General features: G+C 39.8%; 1 protein-coding gene across 1 annotated transcript in view; it reads left to right on the forward strand.

Annotated features, from left to right (window-relative positions):
- Window positions 1–10,319: 10,319 nt before the first annotated feature.
- pth1r (parathyroid hormone 1 receptor) overlaps window positions 10,320–23,179 on the forward strand; it is a 43,009-nt gene continuing 30,149 nt past the window's right edge. Inside the window, exon 1 of the mRNA XM_080033741.1 lies at window positions 10,320–11,507. Within this exon, the coding sequence (XP_079889867.1) occupies window positions 11,439–11,507 (69 nt within the window). The 5' untranslated portion in view covers window positions 10,320–11,438. The remainder of the gene's footprint in view (window positions 11,508–23,179) is intronic.

Below are 23,179 nucleotides of genomic sequence, written 5' to 3' on the forward strand. Positions count from 1 at the left end.
CAAGCAAGTGCGATGTGTGCTTGTGTATGGTCATATCCACGCGAAAGGCCGCAATTTGCAGTAAATAAATGTCCACATGTGTCTCCAAGTGTCTCTGTAGGCAAAAGAAATCAAGCAAGTAGACTAACATTAATGAATTATTGGTTATCGCATCACAGAAGGCCTATTGGCCTATAATAATAAAAAAAACACCACCTTAACTATGTTTACAATTTAAAAATGTTTTGAATGAAATGCAAACCTCAGTGAATCATTTGCTCTTGTTTCTCTGTCTTGAGATTCACACAGACTGAGCAGTCTTGTTTAAATGTTAAAAATTGAGCTAATAAACTGAACTCTTAATTTTTTTGCTGCAGAAGTTATCTCAGCTAATTTTTGTTATCTAATTTGATAATAAGGTGATGGTATGCAGAATGCTTGTGCCAGAAACTCATACAGTGGTTTTGTACAGATAAATAAATATTAGCAGGTTCTCGATAGTATTTCAATTTAGGGGGGGCGCAAAAACATTTCTGTCCCCTAGGGGGGGCATGACAGAAAATAATTGAGAACCACTGCCCTAACTTGTGCTGTTTGTTATGCTTGGTGGAATCTTCAGCTTCTCCCAATGCACACAAGTACACATGTTACATATAGCACTACACAACATTAAAACACATAATGTACATAAGAGACAGAATAAAGTGCAAATGAACTAATAGTTGTAGATATAAAAAAAACTCACCATATTTGAATTGAATTAGTCACTTACCTGGGGCTGACCCAGGATATGATGCAGAGATTACATCTCTTGGCTGGCCTGGTAACGCCTAGGGATCCCCGCAGGGTTGGCAGGAAGAATTTGCTGGGGAAATGGATGTCTGGGTTGCTCTATTGGCCATGTTGTCAGTAGAACCCTGCCAAGGACTAAACATATAAGAAAAGAGATGGGTGGCTGGATGGATATTCACTTACCAAAGCACAAGCTCTTTATTTTGTTTAATTCCACCATTGTTTTCGTAGAATCTCCGTTGAGGCTTTCAATTAGACTTTCTTGGTAAGGCTTCCGGAGCTAGAGAGAAGATTGTGATAGGATGACAGCTCATGACCAACAACTAAATGGAGACTTTTTGTAACATATAGTGTTGTCTTAAATTTGGATACGCAAAATATTGCTTTGTTGACACGGTTGGACATTGTGGATGGTCAAACATTACAATATGTTGTATTTTAAGTACTGCTGTATGTTTTTGCATACTGCATTTGTGGCTTGAATATATATTTTTCAACATCGGCTGTGAATATTGGATAAAGTTCTTGCTGGACATATTTAGCAATTTCCCTTGTTTTCTGGCCTTTAAAATCTTTGTGGGAAAAAGTATTCGTAACAATGCCAGGTTGCCCTACAATGAATTAGAGACCCCTTGATCTTGTAGCAATTTTGAAGTCCTTCAACGTCCTCTGTTAGTACACACTGCCCTATACTTCCATTGTTGATCAAGTGGCCTTAACAGGGACAGACACAGAGGTCGATTCATTATAAATGCCTCCATCTCAACAGCAACCGCTGTTAAGGATGTCAGGGACAAGCTTTCTTTGACCAGATTTTATCCGTTACTCTACTTCTGTGGTATACCTTTGGGAGACCTGAGTGGATGGAGCTGTCAAGACAACAAGAGCCATTTCGAAGATGATGAAATGACCTCAATCAATCCAACTGGAAATAGCTTCATGGGGGGTTGTTTTGAGTCAATGGATAAGTGTTGGTTTCTGTTACGAGACATTTACTGTCTTCAAATCGAGACCACAGGGAACAGAAGTGATTAAAAATGAAGCAAAAAAAAAACTTCAGATTTATTCCAAACTCAAGTGCTTCTTTTGGGGCCCAATGGGGTAATGTGAAATCTTTCACCCATTAATCTTTTATTTTTAATACAAATAATAAATATGCAAATCATTTTGTCAGCGTTTTGTGAAATTATGGAAATACGTGGAAATAAAAAATTCTAAATGAATTGCATGAACATAATACAACTACAGCAGAAGAAGGCTACTGAATGAGGAGACACGTGAGAAACAGAAATCCTCACATGTGCATTCATTTGCGTTACACAAAGCCAAAGGTTAAGTACAAAAAGACAAGCAAAAAAACTGCACATGAAAACCATCATAGGTCCAAAACATACATATGCTTTGAGTTAAGATGTGTTTTTTTTTACATTACTTTTGGTAAATGCATCACACATATAGGGTTTCACTGTCTCCCTTCCTAGATTCTTGTAGATATTAAGGCTACATTGTATTGCTTCACTCTTTTTGGGTGAAAATAACCTAACATCTATAGCAGGAAAAGCGTCAACACATGAATACAACCAAATTTGGCTGTCAATGATTTCTTGCAGACTCTGTATTTCAGGGATATAAAATGCGCCACATTTCTTCTACGACTGCAAATGACTCACTTCCTTGAAAGCGGTCTCATGGACATTGACATCGAACTCATATCATTTAACTGACATAAATGCATGAAAATAAGCTTCTACTAATGGTCTTCTTGTGGGACAATGGCAGCTTGCCAAGCCCTTCCTAAGAAAATGACACCATCATTTTAAATACGTGGCTGAACACTTATTACACCCCTTAAGGTGCTTTATAATTGTCCAATGTTAATGATATGGATTTCCGCCTGCAATGGATGATATTTGTCAAGCACCTGGATTACTTACAGGAGGGGTATATTTATCGTTCCAGGTGGATGTCATGGGTCAGAAGGTTTCAGCAGCTGAGTCAAAGTGACACTGAGATACAGTAAAGTGGCCCGAAGGCACATTTTACCTTTTGGAGAAAACCTTTCAAAAGAAAAGCTTGTCCTGTGTTTTACAGAGGACGGGAAGAAAAAGAAAGACCCTAACGGATTGTCAAATGGAGCTGAGCTTATTCCAAAATGTCATGAACACGGTCTCCTGTGTTAATCTTCTGCAGCGTACTGAATTTTTGAGTTCCCTGTGGAGATGCAGTAGGGTGCAATCTTCTGCATGGCATATGCATGCTAACATGTCTTATTCTTTGCTTATGACAGCTTTCATATTGTCCATTGCCTCTCACCCAAGTAATCAACTATTTACGACGTGAATTAAGCCAGGGCTGATTAAGATTCAGGATGTTGTTGCAGTGATGTCGCGACTGTGGAAATATGGGTTAAAAAAAGAAAGAAAAAAAGGGAACTGGAAAAAGAAAAATATAGAAGTATATTGTGATCACATGCATGTGTCATAACTAGGGCTGTCAAACGATTTACATTTTTTTTTTTTTACATTTCAACTCAGTAGTCCCTGAAGTAGATGGATCATCAAGATTAAGCAATAATGCAGTGGTTACCATAAGGCCTTATCTATAGTTGTCATGGAGCCGTCGGACGCCCTAAGGGTCTGAAGCCCCAGGGGCAGTTGTTAATCCAAAACAAATAATTAATTTAATTACTGCAGAATCACTGCAGCAAAAGCTGTTTGCCACTAAATTGTAAATCAAGGTAAATTAATTCTATTCTAGCATTAAACTCCATCTCTCAATCGTCCCGAGTTTGTTCAACAACATTATATTACAATTACATTATTGTGTACAAAACCATTTGTTCAATGTTCAGTATACTGCTTAATAGGGGGACTTGGTTGTTAATATTTACATACAGGTAGAAATTACATTATAAGGGAATAGATCTGTCTCAATGTACATACTACAGCAGCATATAACTTCAAATGTAATGAGTGCAGGCAGGTCAAAGTTATACTTTGTAGGTGTTTGGTGTTATGTGCCCCCAACGGAACCTTTAAGGCAGCGCTGCCTGGTTAAGGTTAGGGTTAGGGCGTTCCAGGCAGCGCTGCCTGGTTAAGGTTAGGGTTAGGGCGTTCCAGGCAGCGCTGCCTTGAAGGCTTCGTTAGGGGTACAAAACACCATCGAGCTACTTTGTAGCCTTGCATTTTGAAATGTATGTTGTGACATCTGGTAGATATTGGTCATACAGTGTTTTTCCCTACTGCAATTCCCAGAGATTAATTCAAAACAAAATTGGTCTCACCTGCAACACCTCCAAAATAAATCCAGCGTGGCATGAGATCGAAGAATAGGCTTTGTTTCACCCTCTGGCTCAAGCTTTTAAAAAAACTAAAAATGTAATAGAAAAACCTCGGACACATAACGCAAAGTCTGAGCATCTATTAAAGTAAGACCTAAGAATCTATTACAGTAAGACCTGTTTCAATGACGGAGCCGAGCATGGGACGTTTCAGAGGCTAAACCTAAACTACAGGAGGTCTGTCTCACTTCGGCTATTTTAACCGTCCACCGTTTCCTTCTCGTGCAAAAGAATAACTATTTTGGTGGCATTTACACGATCTCAATTTGATTCTTTGATTGATATCCAGAAAAAAAGATTTCGAAAAAATAATCTTCTTCCACGTTTATATTGGAGTGAATAGCGGGATCAACTTCTGGGCCCAGGGACCGCAATGGCAATATGAAACCAAACCAAACTTGGCCGCTAAGCCCATGGCTGCATAGGAAGCTGGCACTGATCCTGGGGGGCTGCCATGAACGCAGTCAACTCAGATGTGACGTCACTCCCAGTTCCGACCTCAGACTTCCAATGTAAAAGGAACGAAGCATATACGTCAACGGCCCCGGGAAGGAGCTCTGTCAAGACTTTTCTTCCTCCCTTCTTCTGATCTCCTTCGTTTTTGAACTTAACTTTCTGTAATTGTGGTCTCTTTATTGACTGCTTTGCCATGTTTAAATATTTTTCACTTTAGCTATCCAAAGCCTATTTGTGATTTTATTTTTGTCACTAGTTTTACGTTTCCAATTTCCTATATCGTTCTGATGCGAAAGTAGGGGGCAGACAGTAGCAACTCAAAATGTTATTTATAGGAAAAGTCATAAAACAAATTGAAGTGAATTGGTTACTGTGGGGAAAAGGCCAGTGAACAATAACATAAAATCACAACTTATTTTAATTGAAATGATTACAAAGTAAAGCTTTAAAATGTTTTCTTGTGTCGTATCATTTGATGATACAGTCAGCAACATGAGATACCACATGAGGATACATTTGACTTTAGTTGAGCTACTTTTGTTCCAAATCTCTCCTTGTAGCAGTAACATATGGTGGGGAAGGGTTTTGATGCTGAAACTTTACTCTCTCTGTTGGATAATGCATATGCTGTCTCATTCCATCACAGTAGTCCATCACTCTAATTTAGAAAGCTTTTACAAAGAAGCTATTTTGAGTTTTTCTTTGTTTGCTGCTCAGTGTGAGCTGTGTTAAAAACTGTACAGCAGAGTGAGGCGATTACTGAATTACACAATTGTTCTCCTATTAAAGCTGCGGCCCTGCATGGTTTAACAGATGGAACATTTTACTCATAATGCTTGTTCACTGTTGAGACCACACATGAAAAAACTGTATTGTACCCACAGCTAAGAATAATGCAAAGATTACCACAATGTGATTTTAACATTGTATTTATTTACTTATTTTAGTTTATTATTATTATTATTATTATTATTATTATTATTATTATTATTATTATTATTATTATTATTATTATTATTATTATTATTATTATTATTATTATTATTATTATTTTGTTATTGTTATTTTATTTATTTGTGGAAGCCCCACAAGGACATGAAATCAAACATTTTATTTTCTCTGTTTTCCCCTTGTCATATTAAGTTATTTTCTCGAGATAATAAGATAACTTGTGATAACCATAAAACAAAACCTTGTTTTACAGAGACAATGGGATGATTTCTTTAAGATCAAGATTTAATATGTTGATTAATGCCTGTTGGTTGACTTGAACACTCACATACAGGGATGAGCCTATTTCTACTTGTATATTTGTTTCATGCGTTGGGCTTATTATGAAATCCCTAAACTTAATTAAAAAAAGATAGCCTAAGATCGTAATCGCAAAGTAATTATCCATTATCTCAGAAAAACAAAGGTTTATTATCTCGAAATGCAAAAAATACATTATCCAGCCAGTAAAACAACATGATTAACTTGTATGATTAAAGGTATGATTCCATGTCCAATTATTATCGGGGTCCACACAAATGAATAATCATCATATAAACATTTTTCAATCCTATAGGCAAAAGGGTTTAAAAGAAGGAATGAACAACAATAAAATTAATAATGATCATTACAACATCAATGTTACATCAAAGTGCCCAAACTTAATATTCAGTAAAGGTCAAAGTCTAGAGAGTTCAGATTCCAGAGTTCTTTAGTGCAGAGGGGAGGCTGTTGAGCTGCCTGACAGCCTTGTGAAGAAGCTGTTTGCCACAGTCTGGTAGAACAGGCTCAGGGGCTGGAACATTCTCCCAGATGGCAGAAGGCTGAACAGTCTTTGTGAGGTAGGCTGGGGTCATCCACAATGCTGGTTGCTTTGCGGGTGAGGAAGGGTTCCATCCAGCTGTTCAAGATGCTCTCATGATGGGTAAGAGGGTGTTGACCAGGAGAGGTCCTCACCCCCATGAATTTGGTGCTGCTCACACTCTCCACAGCAGCAACATTGATGGTCAGTGGAGGTTTGAGGGTGTGGCCTCTGCAGAGATCAATAACATCCTCCTTGGTCTTGTCGACTTTGTTATGGTTACGATACTGGACCAAAGAGCAGACAAGAGGCAGTGTAGGATTGATGAAAAAAGGTTTATTGAATGAGGTGGGGAAGATGGTAGTGAATGAGGAAGCCTGGGGGAGAGCGAGGCAGGCAAGCTGGAGTGAGTGATCCGGGTTACTGCAGGCAGAGGAAAACAAAGTTAGGATGTGATCAAAAAACAACTAGAGACGAGAGAGAGAGAGCGAGGTAGCAAAATACACTGGAGCCAGGCACGTATAATTACCACTGTAGTGGGAAGTACGATCAGGCAATCGCTGCAGGAAACCAGGAATAGATGTAGGTGGGTTGATTACTGACTCAGACCAGGTGAGCAGAAACAGACAGGGGGAGTGGGAGTGGCAGTAGAAGGAGGAGGAACGCACAGCAGCCAGCTGTGATCACCACAGACTTTTAGGAAGAAGTTGTTATCTCTGCACTCACCTTCTTCCTGTAATGGTCTTGTAAAAAAATACTATTCAACTTAAAATGCTATCACTAAAAACAACAGATTTACACTGAGAAAACTATAAAACTATAATAAAAAAAACATACCTTAAAGTTCCTTATCAGTGATCATATAGTCAGATTTTTTTGTAGCAAAACATGTCCTGTGTCTTGCGACACATTGATCCATGATTGTATGTAGCAAAAATGTTCTGAAGAGGGACAGATGTTCTTTGTCATCTGGTATGTCTTTAAAATGTTTTCTTCCCCTAAAATATTTTGTATACTATCTATGGTTGTATCATCTGCATACATAACTACTCTTTAAGGGCCAAACAGCTTCCCTGTGGTAGCCTACACCACACATTTTAAAAACTAGGCAAGGCAAGGCAAGGCAAGGCAAGGCAAGGCAAGGCAAGGCAAGGCAAGGCAAGGCAAGGCAAGGCAAGGCAAGGCAAGGCAAGGCAAGGCAAGGCAAGGCAAGGCAAGGCAAGGCAAGGCAAGGCAAGGCAAGGCAAGGCAAGTTTATTTCTAAAGCACATTTCGGACACAAGGCCATTCAAGGTGCTTTACAGATGCAAAAACAAAATACATCAAGTATAGAGCACACATAAAAAAAAGCGAATGAGAAACATGAATATAAATAAAACATTTAAAAATAATAAAAATAAATAAACATTTTAAATTACAGGTTAAAACGGAAACAGTAAAGTCTTCAGACCTGATTTAAAAGAGCCGAGTGTTGAAGCGGACCTCAAGTCCCCTGGAAGTTTATTCCAGAGCTTGGGTGCATTAAACTGAAGGCTGCCTCTCCCTGTCTAGTCCTTACTCTGGGGACTGTCAGTAGCCCAGTCCCAGACGATCTGAGAGCTCTGACTGGTTCGTAAGGGATCAGCAGGTCAGCGATGTATTTAGGCCCTAAACCATTTAGGGCTTTATAGACCAAACATCAACACATTGAATTATGAAGAAAAAAAAAATATATATATAGGGGAGAACGGGGGAATCTGAGGCATCGTGTAATGTGAGCCACCCCCTGTATCTAGGCAACGGAAAACATTTGTGATCATGTGAGATATATGTTTTCAAGCCCCTCTCATTTCCCCATGGCCCTGAAAGAGAGGACCTCATGGTGTAGTGGTAAGCATGTTTTTTTCACCAAAATAGGTATTTTGCATGTAAAAGTACATTTTCTTGCTGTCAACTTAATCAACTGTTGTGCCAAAGCAAATGTATTCACGTAGAAGAACTTCTATCATACGTGTTGATGAACTACCAACATATGAAACCATGTGATGCTGATAACTGAAGATTAGCCTGAAATGCTAAGAGAGTAGTTTTTTCTCAAATTGTGGTGGTAGGGGAAAGTGAGCCAAATGCTGTGCGGGAAAGTGAGACACTGTCTCACTTTCCCCCACCATGAGGCACAAGTTAAGTTTAGTCTTAAACATATTTTAATGTAATATTATTACATGACATATGTTTTATTTTAATGTCATACACATTGTAGAAAAGCCATCATGCCAAGGAAATACACCAGGAAGACGACCTGGGGCAACCACACGGGAAGAGCACCTTCTCATCTTTCCCTGTAACCTTCAGGGCTGGAATGTAGAGTAGGCCTAGTTGTATGACAGGCTGATGTTATAATCCAGTTGGGTCTTCTCCTGTGTTCTGAGTCCCAGGCTGTTCTCGCTGGTTCTGATTTTCCTATGCTTTGACCCCCAGACACTAGCTGGCTCTAAGGGTCCTGTGTTCTGACCAAGCCCCAACCTCAGCGATTTTTACCAGCCTCCAATAAGGAAGTGACCTACAACTGTAGTAACCAGAAAGTGCCACTGGGGGTGGCGCCAAGACGAGCAGTTTTTCTTTGACTCACTTGTTAGATAGGCCGTTTTCAAAGTCTTATTAAACCTATTTACAGCCTGGGCCACAATTCACCCCCCTCATAACAACACTGAGGGGGGTGAATCATGTTATCAGCGATCCATTGACGATGGCTTTTACGCAAGCGATCAACCCAGAGTGAACACGCTCAGAGTTGATTGACCCAACGCTGATCCACTGTTCTGAAACCGAAAACCCTGAGTTGAGCAACTGAGTTGAGCAACTCAGAGCGCAGGATTAAACCCAGAGTTTGTAAAACCTGCTACCTGAAACAGGGCTCAGGATAATCTTCCTGGTACATTAGACTATTTCCCACCTAACAGGTGTCATTTTTACCTGCAGAAATTCTTAGAGCCTTTTTCTGCTTTTTTTTTTTTTTTGTCGGTTTCATATTCAAACAGTTGGACATCCAGTCTTGAGTTGGTAAAAAAGAGCACATTGCACTAACCGCTGGCCTCAGAGCAGTAGGTAGAAAATACCTCAGCATCAGAAATGTACTTACTCAGATTCTTCAAAGCAACACAAACTCTTTTGGAGTATCCCATCGTTTGACCCTGAAAGGTTACCATCAAACATGACTCCAAACTATTATCCTTGTGTTTGAACTGAAGAGACTATTTATTTTATGTTTTTTTGAAGGGGGGCAAGAAAGTCCTGTTTCTCCATAATTTTAATATATTTGTTCAAAAAAAGAAGGGATAATAAAAGTTTACGAATAAACTGCTTTTTCTATTAATATTATCATTACTGTTCTACCCATGCAGTAGCGGTGAATGAAGGACTAACGCAAATGTCAACAAAACACATGCGTAAAATAACAGGTCAGGATCCGCCATGTCTCAAAATATATGGGTGAGTAAAGTATGTTTTACATAGCCTGAGAATGCAACACCATGGACCAGTGTTTCAATTCCAAGCAATGTTTTAAAATTCTTAGCGAAAGTTGTTAACTATAGAGACTCCTTAAATCTTCATGTAAATTACAGGGATGGTGCCATACAGTCCTATGTCCCTGAGATAAAAATGGACATCTCCTGCATTATGTCTCGGTAATCCAATCCTACTAGATGCAACGTTTGAGAGACTGCAGGGGGAAAAAGTGGTTTGGCAAAGGCCCTGCGATCTGTTGAATGTAGAGTTTGTTTGAGGGGTGAGAAAATATGTCATTTCGGAGTCGTGGTTTATTCCAACGTAAGAGAGTGCGCACCAATGAGAGGCCGTTACGCTCCACCCTACCTGCCTCTTTTCCGCACCCCCCTCCCCTTTCCATCCACATACTCACTACTGAACAAGACCTGCCGCTTGCCACATCTGGAGACGCTTCCCAACACGAGAAACTTCAACTTTTGCATTTACTCTGCTGCAGTCAGGCGCGTGCGAATTGTCTATCCGTCAGGGCGACTTTGGCTTTCTCTCGATAGTAAGTAGAGACTCTTTAAGTGAAGTTGGCGTGTTTTTTTCTCTTTCTCTGAGCTTTTAACATCACGTTTCGGAGTTTCATACATTCAGTCGCCGTGATACTGCCACGCTTGATGTTGTCATAGCTGTACGCGATTTCAAGGCACAACATAAGCTACAGATTTCCATGTTATGTTTTCTAGGAATTAGTAGAAAGAACTGTAAGGAATACAATTTTTAAAAAAAATAACAAAAAAGAAAGAGTGTAGTTGCGGTGTTGATTCGCGCAAATATTTTTAACGAATCTATGAAAAGTTTGTAATTTCACGCTCTACACTGTCACAGGGTGTTTATTATTATTATTATTATTATTATTATTATTATTATTGGTAAATGCTGTGTTTAATCCCTGTCGGAGATCCTGCTGGTTCACTGTCGCCTACACGACATTGAAGGGCTGCGTTTATGGTGACATGACTCAAATTGTAAAACAAAATTAAAATAAGCCTATAACAATTCAATGACTGGTGATGGAGTGACACATTTCGTGCTTGTTTTCGTCCAACACTGATCTAACGTTTGGAAGGGAGGACTGGAACAAGCCATAAGCCGCGCAGCTCCATACTGAAGTGTTTAAGTTAGTCTGAGGGGAAATTTAAAAGACCTAAAAATACAGAGTTGGTTTCTTCCCCTACAAAGAATCATTTGAACTTCCCACCGCAGAGCGAGAGCGACATAAATAGTTCTGACATGTGGATGTAATTTCAGAAGGGAGGGAGAGAGACAGATGCAGAGAAATAAAGAGAGCGGGCTGAGCGTGAGCATATAGTCTAGCCTAGATTATAGGAAATTAAAAAAATCGAGGGGGCAGAGCGAGGCGATCACAGAGTTATGATTTCACGAGCCGCTATAAGCATCGCGAGGCCAGATGGGAGTGAGAAAACACAACTCGCTCCACTTTGAAGAGAGTTAAGTAGCGTCAGTAGGCTAATCTCATCCGAGCATCTTCAGCGTCTGTTCGAGCCCCGCAAGGACTCTTGGAGGTAGAGTTGCCTCAGGTCAGGGATGGGATCCGCTCTGCTGCTCCACAATCTGGACTTTATCCTCATCTCGCTACTCAGCGGTTTGTGCCTGGTAAGTCATTTATTTCTATCCTTTTTACAACATTTTTTTACACGCACAGATGCAAATATCCAAAATGTTATCTTCATGCTGCACTTGTGGTCCAGTGGTGCATGCCTCCTCTGTGCACACCTCCTTGACAACATGTCAGTGAGCAGCTAATATCGCAGCTGTTCGTATTAAAGGGTTTTGTTTGGGGAAATTTAAATATAAATTGCCACTCTGGTTTTAAATCAGACAAAAACCTTTGATCATATCTGCAGAATTCACCCTCATCTTTTCATTTCCCTCAACACCTGCTCATTGCAACTCATCTCACCTCTTAATGGAACACCGTTGACCTCGAGAGCAAATGACAAAAATAGAGAACCAGTGTAAAGGTCAAAGACGTGGTGCTGACACCACCCCTGCACCTTTAATTGCCTCTGTGCTGCATGTCACAATCCTTCAGGACTGGCTATGTTGCCATGCAGGCGGAATTGCAAATACAGTGTGTGTGAGCTTAAGCTCCTGTGATTAGTGATTACACTCTTGTTCCATTAAACGCAGCTTCCCACAGCTACTTTACAATACAACACAGTGTTTGTCTAAAGCAGAGCCTGGTAACCTAGTTATAGGCCAGGCATTGTGTTTTCTACAAATAGGCCAGGCATTGTGTTTACTACAGGTTGTCTCATACAGTAGCTTTTTGCAAAGCTCTCACCTGCCTGAACTGAACCAATTATCCCAGTCAGAAGGGGTGTGTGTGTGGAATCATTTCATTCATAAATCCAGTGGCACCTGAAGAAGCTCGCCTCTCTGATCAGCTTTCGCCCGACATTGTGATTTATAACTGCCCTCGCGCATACTGCCACACACACACACACACACACACACACACACACACACACACACACACACACACACACACACACACACACACACACACACACTGTTGCAGGCAGCAGAGCAGCGTACCAAGTTGGTTCTGTGTGTTTTGGCTGAGGCTGTTGTGCATTCAACAGGCAGTTCGCCCAGGCTCTGAGGTACAGTGCATTTTCCCAGTGATGTGGTCCATCACTGTACCGCAGTGGACCTCTAGGCTCATTGGTTTAGATGGCAGAGGAAAACAATTATAACATTGCTGTGTATTTATAGCTGATTCAACATTCAGTCGTTAAAAGGCTCTGTCTGTCAATGGTGTTTACCCATTTTTAACTTTGGTGTTTGCTTAGTCTTCTTGTCCACAAAAAAAAAACTAAATTTTTTTCTTCCAAACTGTGACCAAACTGTGCGTATATTTCACTCAAAGCAAATGTAAGGAGTGGAAAGTCCCTGTCTCTGTTTGATAGAAACAAAAATATTGTTTTAATTGGGATGTACAATTGTCAAACTCCAAGACCAAAGGCTCAGTATATGTTTGATAATCTGTTCTGGTAAAATGCAAATATTCACATTTTTATCTGAATGTAATAGGAGGATACATAACAGGCAAAGAGTCTCTCATTAATGTTTTTAAAAAATATGTTTTTTTTTACTTCAAGCAGGCATGTTGCAGTGACAGCTCACAGACAACGCGCTGCCTCACATAGCCTTTGTTCAATGTGTCTGGCTGCCTCACTTACTCACTTATTACATTTATTAAGCAGAAGCACTACTTTCAGGAACCTCAGTGAGCATTTCATTTCTGCCTCATGACTGTGTTTTCCTCCGTGATGACTTGCATGTGTCTGGACCCTCACTGGAAGGACTTGAGCTGTATCTGTATCTGCCTACCATAGCCAAGCATTAGGTCAGCTCTGGACACCATATAAATGTGGGGGGACTGTCGTGTTTTGTAGTGCACACAAGGCAGTTTCAACTCTTTACTAGATGTGGAAAATGTCTGTTGTTGACGACTTTTGCCAAGCACTGTTTTTGTAGAAAAACAGTGGGCTGGTTCCACAATGTGGATTGCTTGTTTTTCAGATGAAGTAGTTAGTACCATGTTGGGCCTGTAATCATCAATTTCAAACATCATATTTGTGAAAGTAAAACAAAACTGAAAGACTGACAAGGAACTGTTCAAATAGCCTTGGATTAAAGATTGATCAGCAGGAAACCACTCATTTGATGTTCATAGACATGATTCAATCAGTTTGAAACTACAGGAAAACAATGGCAGTCTACAGTTTCATCAAAATGCGTCATGCAAATGTGCCCAAATTTGCCTTTTTTAAAAATTTTAAATTCTTAAATGTGTGGTCCTAAAAAGTACTTACTGCATGGCCCAGGAACCGACCCTTCAGAGTAGCTTCATCCATGTGAAATCACCCTCAATGGAACTGACCAACACAGATTACAGCGCGGGATGATCTCATCCCATTCTGTCTCTGGTAATTAGGGGCAGCGGATTACTTTTCACTGATTCATATGAACTTCCAGTGCATTTGTGAAATGAGCCTTAATATTGAAAGTTGAGTATTGAGTTTGTGTATGTGTGTGTGAAATGAAACATCTCCTTAAATTTATTCCAAAAATGTAATTTCTTCCAAACTGCAGGGACTGTTTAATTTCTCCTTTTTAATTATACTTCCTCCCCTGCTTCATTCAGAGTTATTTAGTTGGAAACTTTCCCTAATAACACATTTTGCATTTGACCCTGCTGTGTAATGAATTTGTAAGTGATTGTATTCAATAATGCTCTTTATTGTCTTTCTGTATGAGAATGTTGTGGCAATATTCTAGTAATATTTTATTGAATCTTATAGGAACATGAACATTTAGCAAAAACATATCTTTGATTTATTTGCTTCACTAAACACTAAAACTCATTAGACTCCATTAGATACAAATGATGTATTAATTTCTTTGATTGTATTCTGCATATTTTAGCTGGAATTGTAAAATCTGTGTAGGTCGCATTATTTCTTTTTTCCACATTGCCCACCTCCAACTGCAATGTTTGAAAAACAGATGCCACCTTAACTAAAATGACAGGTAAATAGGGACTTAGCATGGCTTCTTTTGTTGTAAGATAGATCACCTCTGATCAATACAACTTGGCCATTTAATAGAACAACATGAATAAGGTGTTTAAAATAAAAGGCTTTTCTTCTGTAGTCATGGCTTTTGTATTTATTGTAAGTAAATCCATTTCAAAAGAGCACACAGCACATGGGTGAATACTGGTACTTCATGCTGCATTTACTCAGATAGTTCAGACAGTGGCCTTATTCTTGAGTCCCTCCCCCATGTGGCCTCTTTAAGACACAGAGGTACAACAGAGCCCTGCCAGGACCAATTTGTACATTTCTTGGCGTCATATAATATTCCTTTCATTTAAGGAGAAGCTCACCCCCAGATTTACACAACAGGTATCATCATTTCTGCATTCTAATGTTATGATGGACTCAGTTTGTGTGTGTGTGTGTGTGTGTGTGTCTGTCTGTCTGTAATCCTAAATCCCTGGTGATAGTCTCACCAGTACCAATTGATGGCAGTTCTCTAAAGCGTGGACTGCCAGGTGCTCATGCTATTATTCCAGTTGGCACTGGTGAAAGTAAACAGTGGATTGCCGTTATTGTGTTGTTGAATTGGATAGAAAGATTGTGTGATCTCACTCCTGCAGGCTGCCCAAGCTAATGCCCGGTTGAGTGAACTGGAGAAAATGACTACAACACATTGTTGTTTCAGGTATAGTGGCAATCTAGGACTTTATGATCGATTCACGATTAGTTGTCGCACACCAGGTTAGATACTGGAATTAGAATCACATCAACCAAACACTTCAAATCACTACCTTTCTTCATTAAAATGCTGACAGTCACCACAATACATTAGTAGATAATTAATCATAATTGTCTTTTTACTATAGCTATACTGTGATACTCAATCTAACCTTAAATTTCCCTCGACAGAGCAATCATATTAATTCCCACTAGAGGCTCGATGTGAATTAACACTTAGAAGGGGTGATCTGACCTGACACCTGACTGTGTTGGAGGTACGGATAGTGCTCTCTGGAGAGTCACTACAGTGAGTGGTGCAGTCCCTGAAACACCTGAAAAATAACATGTTTACACTCCCAGTATCTTGAAATTGGTGGACTGTGAATAAATGGAAACCAGTAGCCGTATTTAAAACTGCAGGATTAAGGAGAGGTATTCTATTGAACAGATGACTGATTCATACCCACATTGCTAAACTGTGATTCCTCCATCTAAATTGTCAGATTAGTGAGATCCTGGTATGTAATTTAGTTTTTCTCAGCAGGTAATGTGGATTTAAGCATTATGGAGGTCAAAACTATGTATCGGCTGCTGTACATGTGGATTTTGAGTCACTCGTTGTCGTCACTGGTCAGTTAACATGTTTGCCTGAAATTTCCTGGGATCAGCTTGGGATTCAGCTCACACAAGGCAACTTATAGTGGGAAAGCTTGGCTCACACAAATGTCGTTATGCTCTGTATTTCACCGCAGAGCGTTACAGTAGTTTGGGAGGATTCCTGAGATACCTGCAGAATAATCTAATTTGCGAAACCTTCTCCAAGGAAGGCAAACATCTCGTGCCAATCTGTTTTTTTTTGTATTGACTGACACATTGCTACAGTTTTTAAAGGGCCTGTGAGTCAGGCTCATATTGGTGTGTTAATAGGAGGGTCTTCAGTTTCACCAGCATGGTAAGGTTATACTATGGCTGTGTTTGACTCAGGAAAGGGCTTGTTTTCTTGACTTACGGTGACCTCTATTTTTTTTTCTCTGAGCTTTTCCAGTTGAAGAATGTTGAAGTATGTGTAACTCAATGCCACTTTTACACCCCGCTCAAAAAGTTACACCTCTAAAAGATAGTTAAATGATCTGCCTCTTCTGTTCGCACTTAAACATTCACAAAGATCCGCCGCTTGTCTGTGTACTCGACAAGTGAGTTTGTATAGGGGCCAACGTCAGCTTAATTCCGTCTTTTATTCATGCCTTTATTTTTTCAACCTTGTCGACTTCATGATGCATTCAAATCAAATCGTCTTGTTATGTCCTTTGATCCTGCGAATGATTCAATCTTCAAAAGATAATCAGTAGCAGTTTGAGCAATTTTTATTTAATGATACTTTTGATAGTTTCGCTGCTATACCTCGCCTCTCACTATTCCTTTTTGTCATTCAGTTCATGTCAAAAATGTATAATTTTAATTAAATACATTTTTTTCTGGTAGATGGGCAGTTTCTGTTGAATACCCATGACATGCTGGATGTGGTGATGGCTATCTCAGAAGAAGTTAAAGCCTGTGTCAACTATTTGGCACATTACAGAGTGATAAGCTTGCTCTCGGCTGTCTGTCTTAGATAAGGTGGTCTGGCTTCTGTATTTGTTCTCACTCAGTTTCGAGAATTTTGAAATTGACATTTTCCATCAGGCATTGCACTAGAAAATGTTGGACGAAAGATTGCTACCGTATTATAACTCAACAATCCATAAAGCCAGGTAGACACTGATTGATTGCCAGCGCTATGAGGAGCTGGGGTCCTTTGTGGTCCTTTTTATCAGCTATCTGCTGTATCAATATTGTGATGCATACTTCCTTCCGGGCAATATGCTCGGAATCCGGGAGTACCTCAGTTGAGTTGACATGTGAAAATTCTCAGCTATGTTGATGCCTTTGCCCCTGACCGATTTGGTTCAACTCTACCCTACCCCCCACTGTTAGAAAGGGTTGAGTTTCATATAAACAGAAGCTGCTAGACTTATTTTACTCGCCTAAATGCAGAAAGAATTACGTTTGTCAATCCGCCAAATGATCAAGAGCAGGAAGAGTACAATTTCACACATCTGATCCAGTTGTTTACGTGAGTTGGAAGCAGCTCAAGTCTTGGGCAGGAATACTCCCCCTGGCACAAGGCTTACGACTGAGAGGAGGCGGGATTTCCTAAAAGGACCTTTATTAGTTTCATTGCAAAACTCAGGGACTTACGGGTTTGTAAGTATGCAGCTCCAGATTTTCCAGCAGCCACGAAGAAATCCTCGCCACTGCAGTACAGGGGAAATCTCAGTCGATTTAAATTCAGATAACAGTGTGAAGTTTGGCCCGGACCTTACTGCGTAGGCTCCATGGCATTTCACACCTGAGCCAACGAGAGCACAAACTCTATATGCGGTTGCGAATTTAGAGTTCAAGTCATTGCACATCTGAAGGATGAAGGACTCAAAAGGAATATAATTGTATAGTCCTGGAGGGATTTCATCGATATTTGGAACTGACATGTACAACTTTAGGCTTATGTAATGCACAATGCTCATGTTTTTTTAAAATCACAATCAAAGTCAACACGTAAACTGTATGTACTGTATGGGATGCACATTTATAATTTAATAAACTAACTGTGTGACCTTCAAGCTGGAACATCTGTTAGAGTTTGTGGCTTGTTTCTGCAATTAATTTTTTATTGGTGATGTAACGTGGCATGGTCATTTTTTGGAAGAAACAGACCTCTCTGTGGAATAAGTTTATTTGGTGGGATTATTACTGATGAGTTTTATTATTAAATGGGTGATTTAAATCATAAAGGCTTCAGTTTAGAACTGTAAAAGCCTATCGAAAATCTACATTCAGCATGTAATGTAATAGAAAAACAAATAATAACGTGAATGTGACATGAATCAGTTTAGACAAGTTTGAGAATGAAAATTGGTCAGGGTATATACCGTATGAAGTTGGAGAGAGCTTACCAGTGATCCCCAGACTGCTACTCATTTCTACGAGGCTAGCATCACAAAGCTACATGAGCCGCTATTACCATATCATGCATCTCTGGCTGAACTGTCAGAGGTTGAGTTTCATTGAAGGTTATGCTGTTTTGTCAGGGAATTTTATGAAAAGTAAAAACGACAGTGTTGTAGGAGTCCAATGCCTAATCAGTATTCTTTTAAACAATTCAAATATAGGGTTAATGAAGCTTATTTTGATAAAGCAAGTCACAGACATTTGGTTTTAGTTTAAATGACCCTACGTGACACGGCAGATTTTGTGTTGGCCTGTGTAGATTAAGAAGGGTTTGCTAACAATTATGCAGGTCAGGAAACATTTTTTAATCGGAACGCCAGGTATTGTATGATTTGCCAAGGATCCGTTCTTTTTTAGTTCACTACTTACCCTTATAAACCATTGATGTACTGTCTTTGGGGCGACTGTGGCTCAGGTGGTTAAGCGGGTTGGCCAACGATCCAAGGGTTGGCGGTTCGATCCCCGCCCGGCCACCTGTGTCATGGTTGTTGTGTCCTTGGGCAAGACACTTCACCCACCTTGCCTTGTGTGTATGTGTATGATTGCTGTATGTCTGAGGAGGTGGTCGGAGGGGCCGTTGGCGCTGAATGGCAGCCACGCTTCCGTCAGTCTGCCCCAGGGCAGCTGTGGCTACTCTCGTAGTTTACCACCACCGGTATGACTGTGTGTGAACGAATTGAACCAGGAACCCTGTAAAGCGTCTTTGAGTGCCAGGGCAATAAAGCGCTATATAAAACCTATTAATTATTAATCTATATGTTAACCAAGGAACATCTTGACATTAGGTAACAGTGTAATTCACCATCTTCATATTGCATATTTAAAAATAAAGATTGTTCAAATTGAACCCATGAAAATGGTTTTGTGTTTCAGTTCTCCTTCTTGGAGACTGACATGTAAAAACCGATTCACTTAAGCTGTGTTGTGTTCACGCTGAGCTAAATGGATATTGACTTGCACTGTTCTTGTCCATCACACACTGTTTGCCTTCTGCCACAGACTCTGCCTTTTACCCATGGGCTCAAGTCAATTTCAGTCAAGTGAAAACATGGTTCAAATACCCCCCTACCATTGACCTTGTAGTAAGTGCAGAGTGGAAAGCCCATGCTGACAGGCCAGTTGTAGGCCTCTCAGTTGGAGTACACCGTGAACAGTGTAGTCCATATGTGCTTGGATTTTCTTCACCCACCAGACGGTCTGAGCATCTTCATCCTCTGCCGTGTGCATTAACATGTGTGTCTCGGATATATGTTTAATCCTTCAAATGCAGTTTTAACATATCTGTGTAGTTAATCCATCAATGGCTCAGCACGCAATATAGTGGCTTTATGCAGTAGTAGAAACACCAAGCCTGTGAGCACCATTTTAAAAAAAGGACAATGAAAAAATTTCAAATGAAAGATATGGGTCTGAGACGAAAAAAAGCAACAGTCACACTGTCTACCGAAATAATTTCAGTTTTGACCCGTCACTCAATTGAAGCTGTAATATAATTTCTATTTAATCTGCCTTAAAGCAGCTCCGAGTAACGTTTAAATATCTTTTAAACAGCCTCATGTTTCCTCTGATAATCATAAATTACCTTTAACAGCAAACGAGACCATCAGTGCAAATAAATACGTTTTTATATAGTTTTTATTTCTGCGTTCGGTCTGGTTTTGCCTTTGGTCACATATCCGTATTGGTCGCAGATTTCAGTGTGGCGCAACAACGCGATTTGAGAAGCCTATCCCTCCAGGTGAGGGAAGGGGAGCGGGAGCTTTGTTTGAGACAGTTATTTGTCGTCATAATGACTGATAACGGGGCTGAACCATCAAAGAAAAAAAAGAAAATGCAATGAAGAAAAGCTAAAAGGGAGAGTGGTAGACGAGCGGGAGGGCGTTGCCAAGCAACGTATACACAATTTCACGGGAGCGAACTGCAGTGTTTACTCCTAAATTAATGAGCGATAGCCTACTAAAACAAAGTTTACTTTGCCTCACCATCATCAGATGAGTCGACCATTATTCATCTGAAATAGTCATTATTTACAACAACATAAACACATTACCTCATCGTAATCCATACTAACTGCCGTCTCTCGTTCATTCGCTTTCTGTTTTCTACTTCGGTGACACTGCATCAACTCATTGCAATCAGGTGTGTGTAGCACTTACTGGCATTAGTTGATGCTGTGTCACTAACCACTCTCACGGAGCCGAAAAGAGTCCGGTGCCCTCACACTTTCAACACACGGACATGCAGTATATTGCTTCCTGATTATTTGAATCTTGCACGCCCGGCACGAGCTAGAAAACAGCTTCACGACAGCTGGCGTCGTAAAAATACTACCGCTTTTGTCCAAAGGGGCCGCCAAGGGACCAAGTTACTCGTAGTGGCTTTAATTATTGTGTTTGGAAAAGACAGTGTGCCATGTGAATGCTTTTACAAAAAGTCACGCTATTAATCATGGCACATGTTATTTATGTTGACCCTCACAGCAGTGCTTCAGGGACATTTGCAACACATGCATATTTGAAATATAATTTTGAAGGTCATAGTCATGCTGTCGCGATAATTTTTTACTATTCTTCGTGCAGCTGTAGTTCATTAAATAACTATTAAGAATAACCTTGTGCTCAATATAAACCGGAGTACATAACAAATTTGGTCACTTCTTTCGTCAAAGATTAAAGAGTGTATCAATTCGTTGCTGTTCTTCTTAATTAAAGAGCATTAACGTGACCTACCTTGGCTTCATGATTTTAAATGATGTTTCTGCTAGAATGGCTCCACTCAAATGTACATTAATCAAGGTGACCATCTTCACCAGATTCACTCCAGGCAGCCCCTTCAATAAGCAAATTAACAGGTTTGAATATTTGCAGGCAGTGAGAGGCACCCTGGATGATTAAGATGTGCCTAATTTGTCTACAATTTAGAGGCTTTATTAGGAAACAGTTACAATTAAGGGTTTTATTCAAACTCTGCCCTGGTTTGTAGCACGCAGCTTTGGGTGGAAAAAAAACGCTGATTGCTTGGAGTGTTGCCCTCCACATGTGTCACCTTTCTGTACTCGGCTTACTCAGATGTTAAACCAAGTATACGGCACTGATTGCGGTGCTGTGCTGTGCTCTCAGCGCTGATGGCACACAGTATACTTAATGAAGAAGTCATTTTCATCAGGTTTGTAAGGTCAGAGGGACAACAGCAGACAAGCTTAGAAGCTGGAGGCTTCAAAGTGTACGTCATGTGTTCAGTCTTACTGCTCAAACTGGTCTAACTGCAACTGGTTTGGTTTTGTGTCTGTGTGTTGCATATCCTACAGACGTTTCCAAATGATCTTCAGATTGAAATTACTTCTGTTTTACGGTTATGTGGTCAAATATGCTTTTTAGGCATTTTTGCACTTCACTAAAACAAACCGATAGTTGTAGGGCTGCAACTAACAAGTATTTTGATCATTTATTGATCCGACAATTATTTTGTTGTGTGTATACATTGTAAAATAATGAAAGATGCCTCACGCCGCTTTCTAAAGTTTTGTCTGACCGTCTGTCCAAAACCAAAATATATTCTTATATTATCATGAAATAGCAAATCTTCACATGGTGAAAGGAATTCTTTTATTTTTTTGCATTTGCATAATCGATTATACAAAATATTGCTAATTCCCTTTCGGTCAACCAGTTGTGTCAACTCTAGTAGGGGTAAGCAATATTGATCAAATATTTTGTGACGCTATGTGCAGTATCACTATATTTAAATGTATTGTAATATTTGTTATCGAACAATACTTTACAATGAAATCAGCCTACCATGAAATATGCATGGGGGGCCATGGGGTAATAATTGGTCTTGGCCTAAGTTAATTGAATACATGAATAATCAGCAGAGCTCTTTGTTAATTAAATTAAGTACATTGGTGAAAGAGATTGTGTAAATCCAATATGTCCATTAATTATTCCTGCTCAATTATTTGCAACACTGCCCACAATGGCCTCACGCAACCTATTAAAGGGACCCCTGTCTCATTATCAGCATAACAACGTCTCATGCAGTTCATATTGCCATATTTTGCTTCTCTTAATTATAGAGATGTTTTTTTTGATATTTTAGAACAGTAGGTTCTATTTGGTTTCACTAAGCTGCGATAAGGTTTTAGTCTTTTTAATCCATGTACAGATTTGTGTGGTGGTTTGTTAAAAACTGAATTAGTTGTTCATGAACCGCTGCCTCTAAGCCACCAATTAACAAAATGAACGGATTATATTAAGTCACCAAAACAATGAAACACCTGTGAAATGTAATGGTCTCCAACACAACAGTCCTTTGTTAAATGTACCATTTATAGCGCCTTGTAAAAATCATAGTGTACAGATCTGTTTACACTAGCACAATGATTTGCTGATTACAATGATGCTCATGGTGGTTGACATGCACACCCATTAAGACTTGGGAAAGTGTTGGTGTATGACGGCATTTCAGCCTATTGATGTTAAACAAATTGGAATATGAATAGAAAAACCCCCTGCAGGCAACCAATTACAATGTTGACAATGAAAACGAGTTCTCCGATGCTGGCAATTAGAGGCTGAAACATTTGTGGCATCAGCGATACGCAGATAAGAATGAACAGAAACAAATCGTTGCACACAAGACGTTCTACCTGACACACCGAGGCAACATAACCTGACTGTCATATCACTGTCATCAATCATTTATGAAATCTTTTGAGTTCAAAAAAGAAATTTACCTTTCGAAAGCTTTCAGACATGTTTAGGCTTTGCTTGCTTTTCTCTTGCAGCTGTGTGTATTTTGGTGCAAGTCTCGTAAAAAATGGATGAGTCCATTAGATTAGAATACACCTGCTGTGGATTCTTATAAATATTTTGGTGCCCTACTTTCGGCTACCTCACCTATCACTGTAGGTCAATGCCATGCAGGTATGTAATTAGTTTAATCCAC

Source organism: Ammodytes marinus, assembly GCF_949987685.1.
Source record: "Ammodytes marinus genome assembly, chromosome: 9".
NCBI lineage: Eukaryota > Metazoa > Chordata > Actinopteri > Uranoscopiformes > Ammodytidae > Ammodytes > Ammodytes marinus.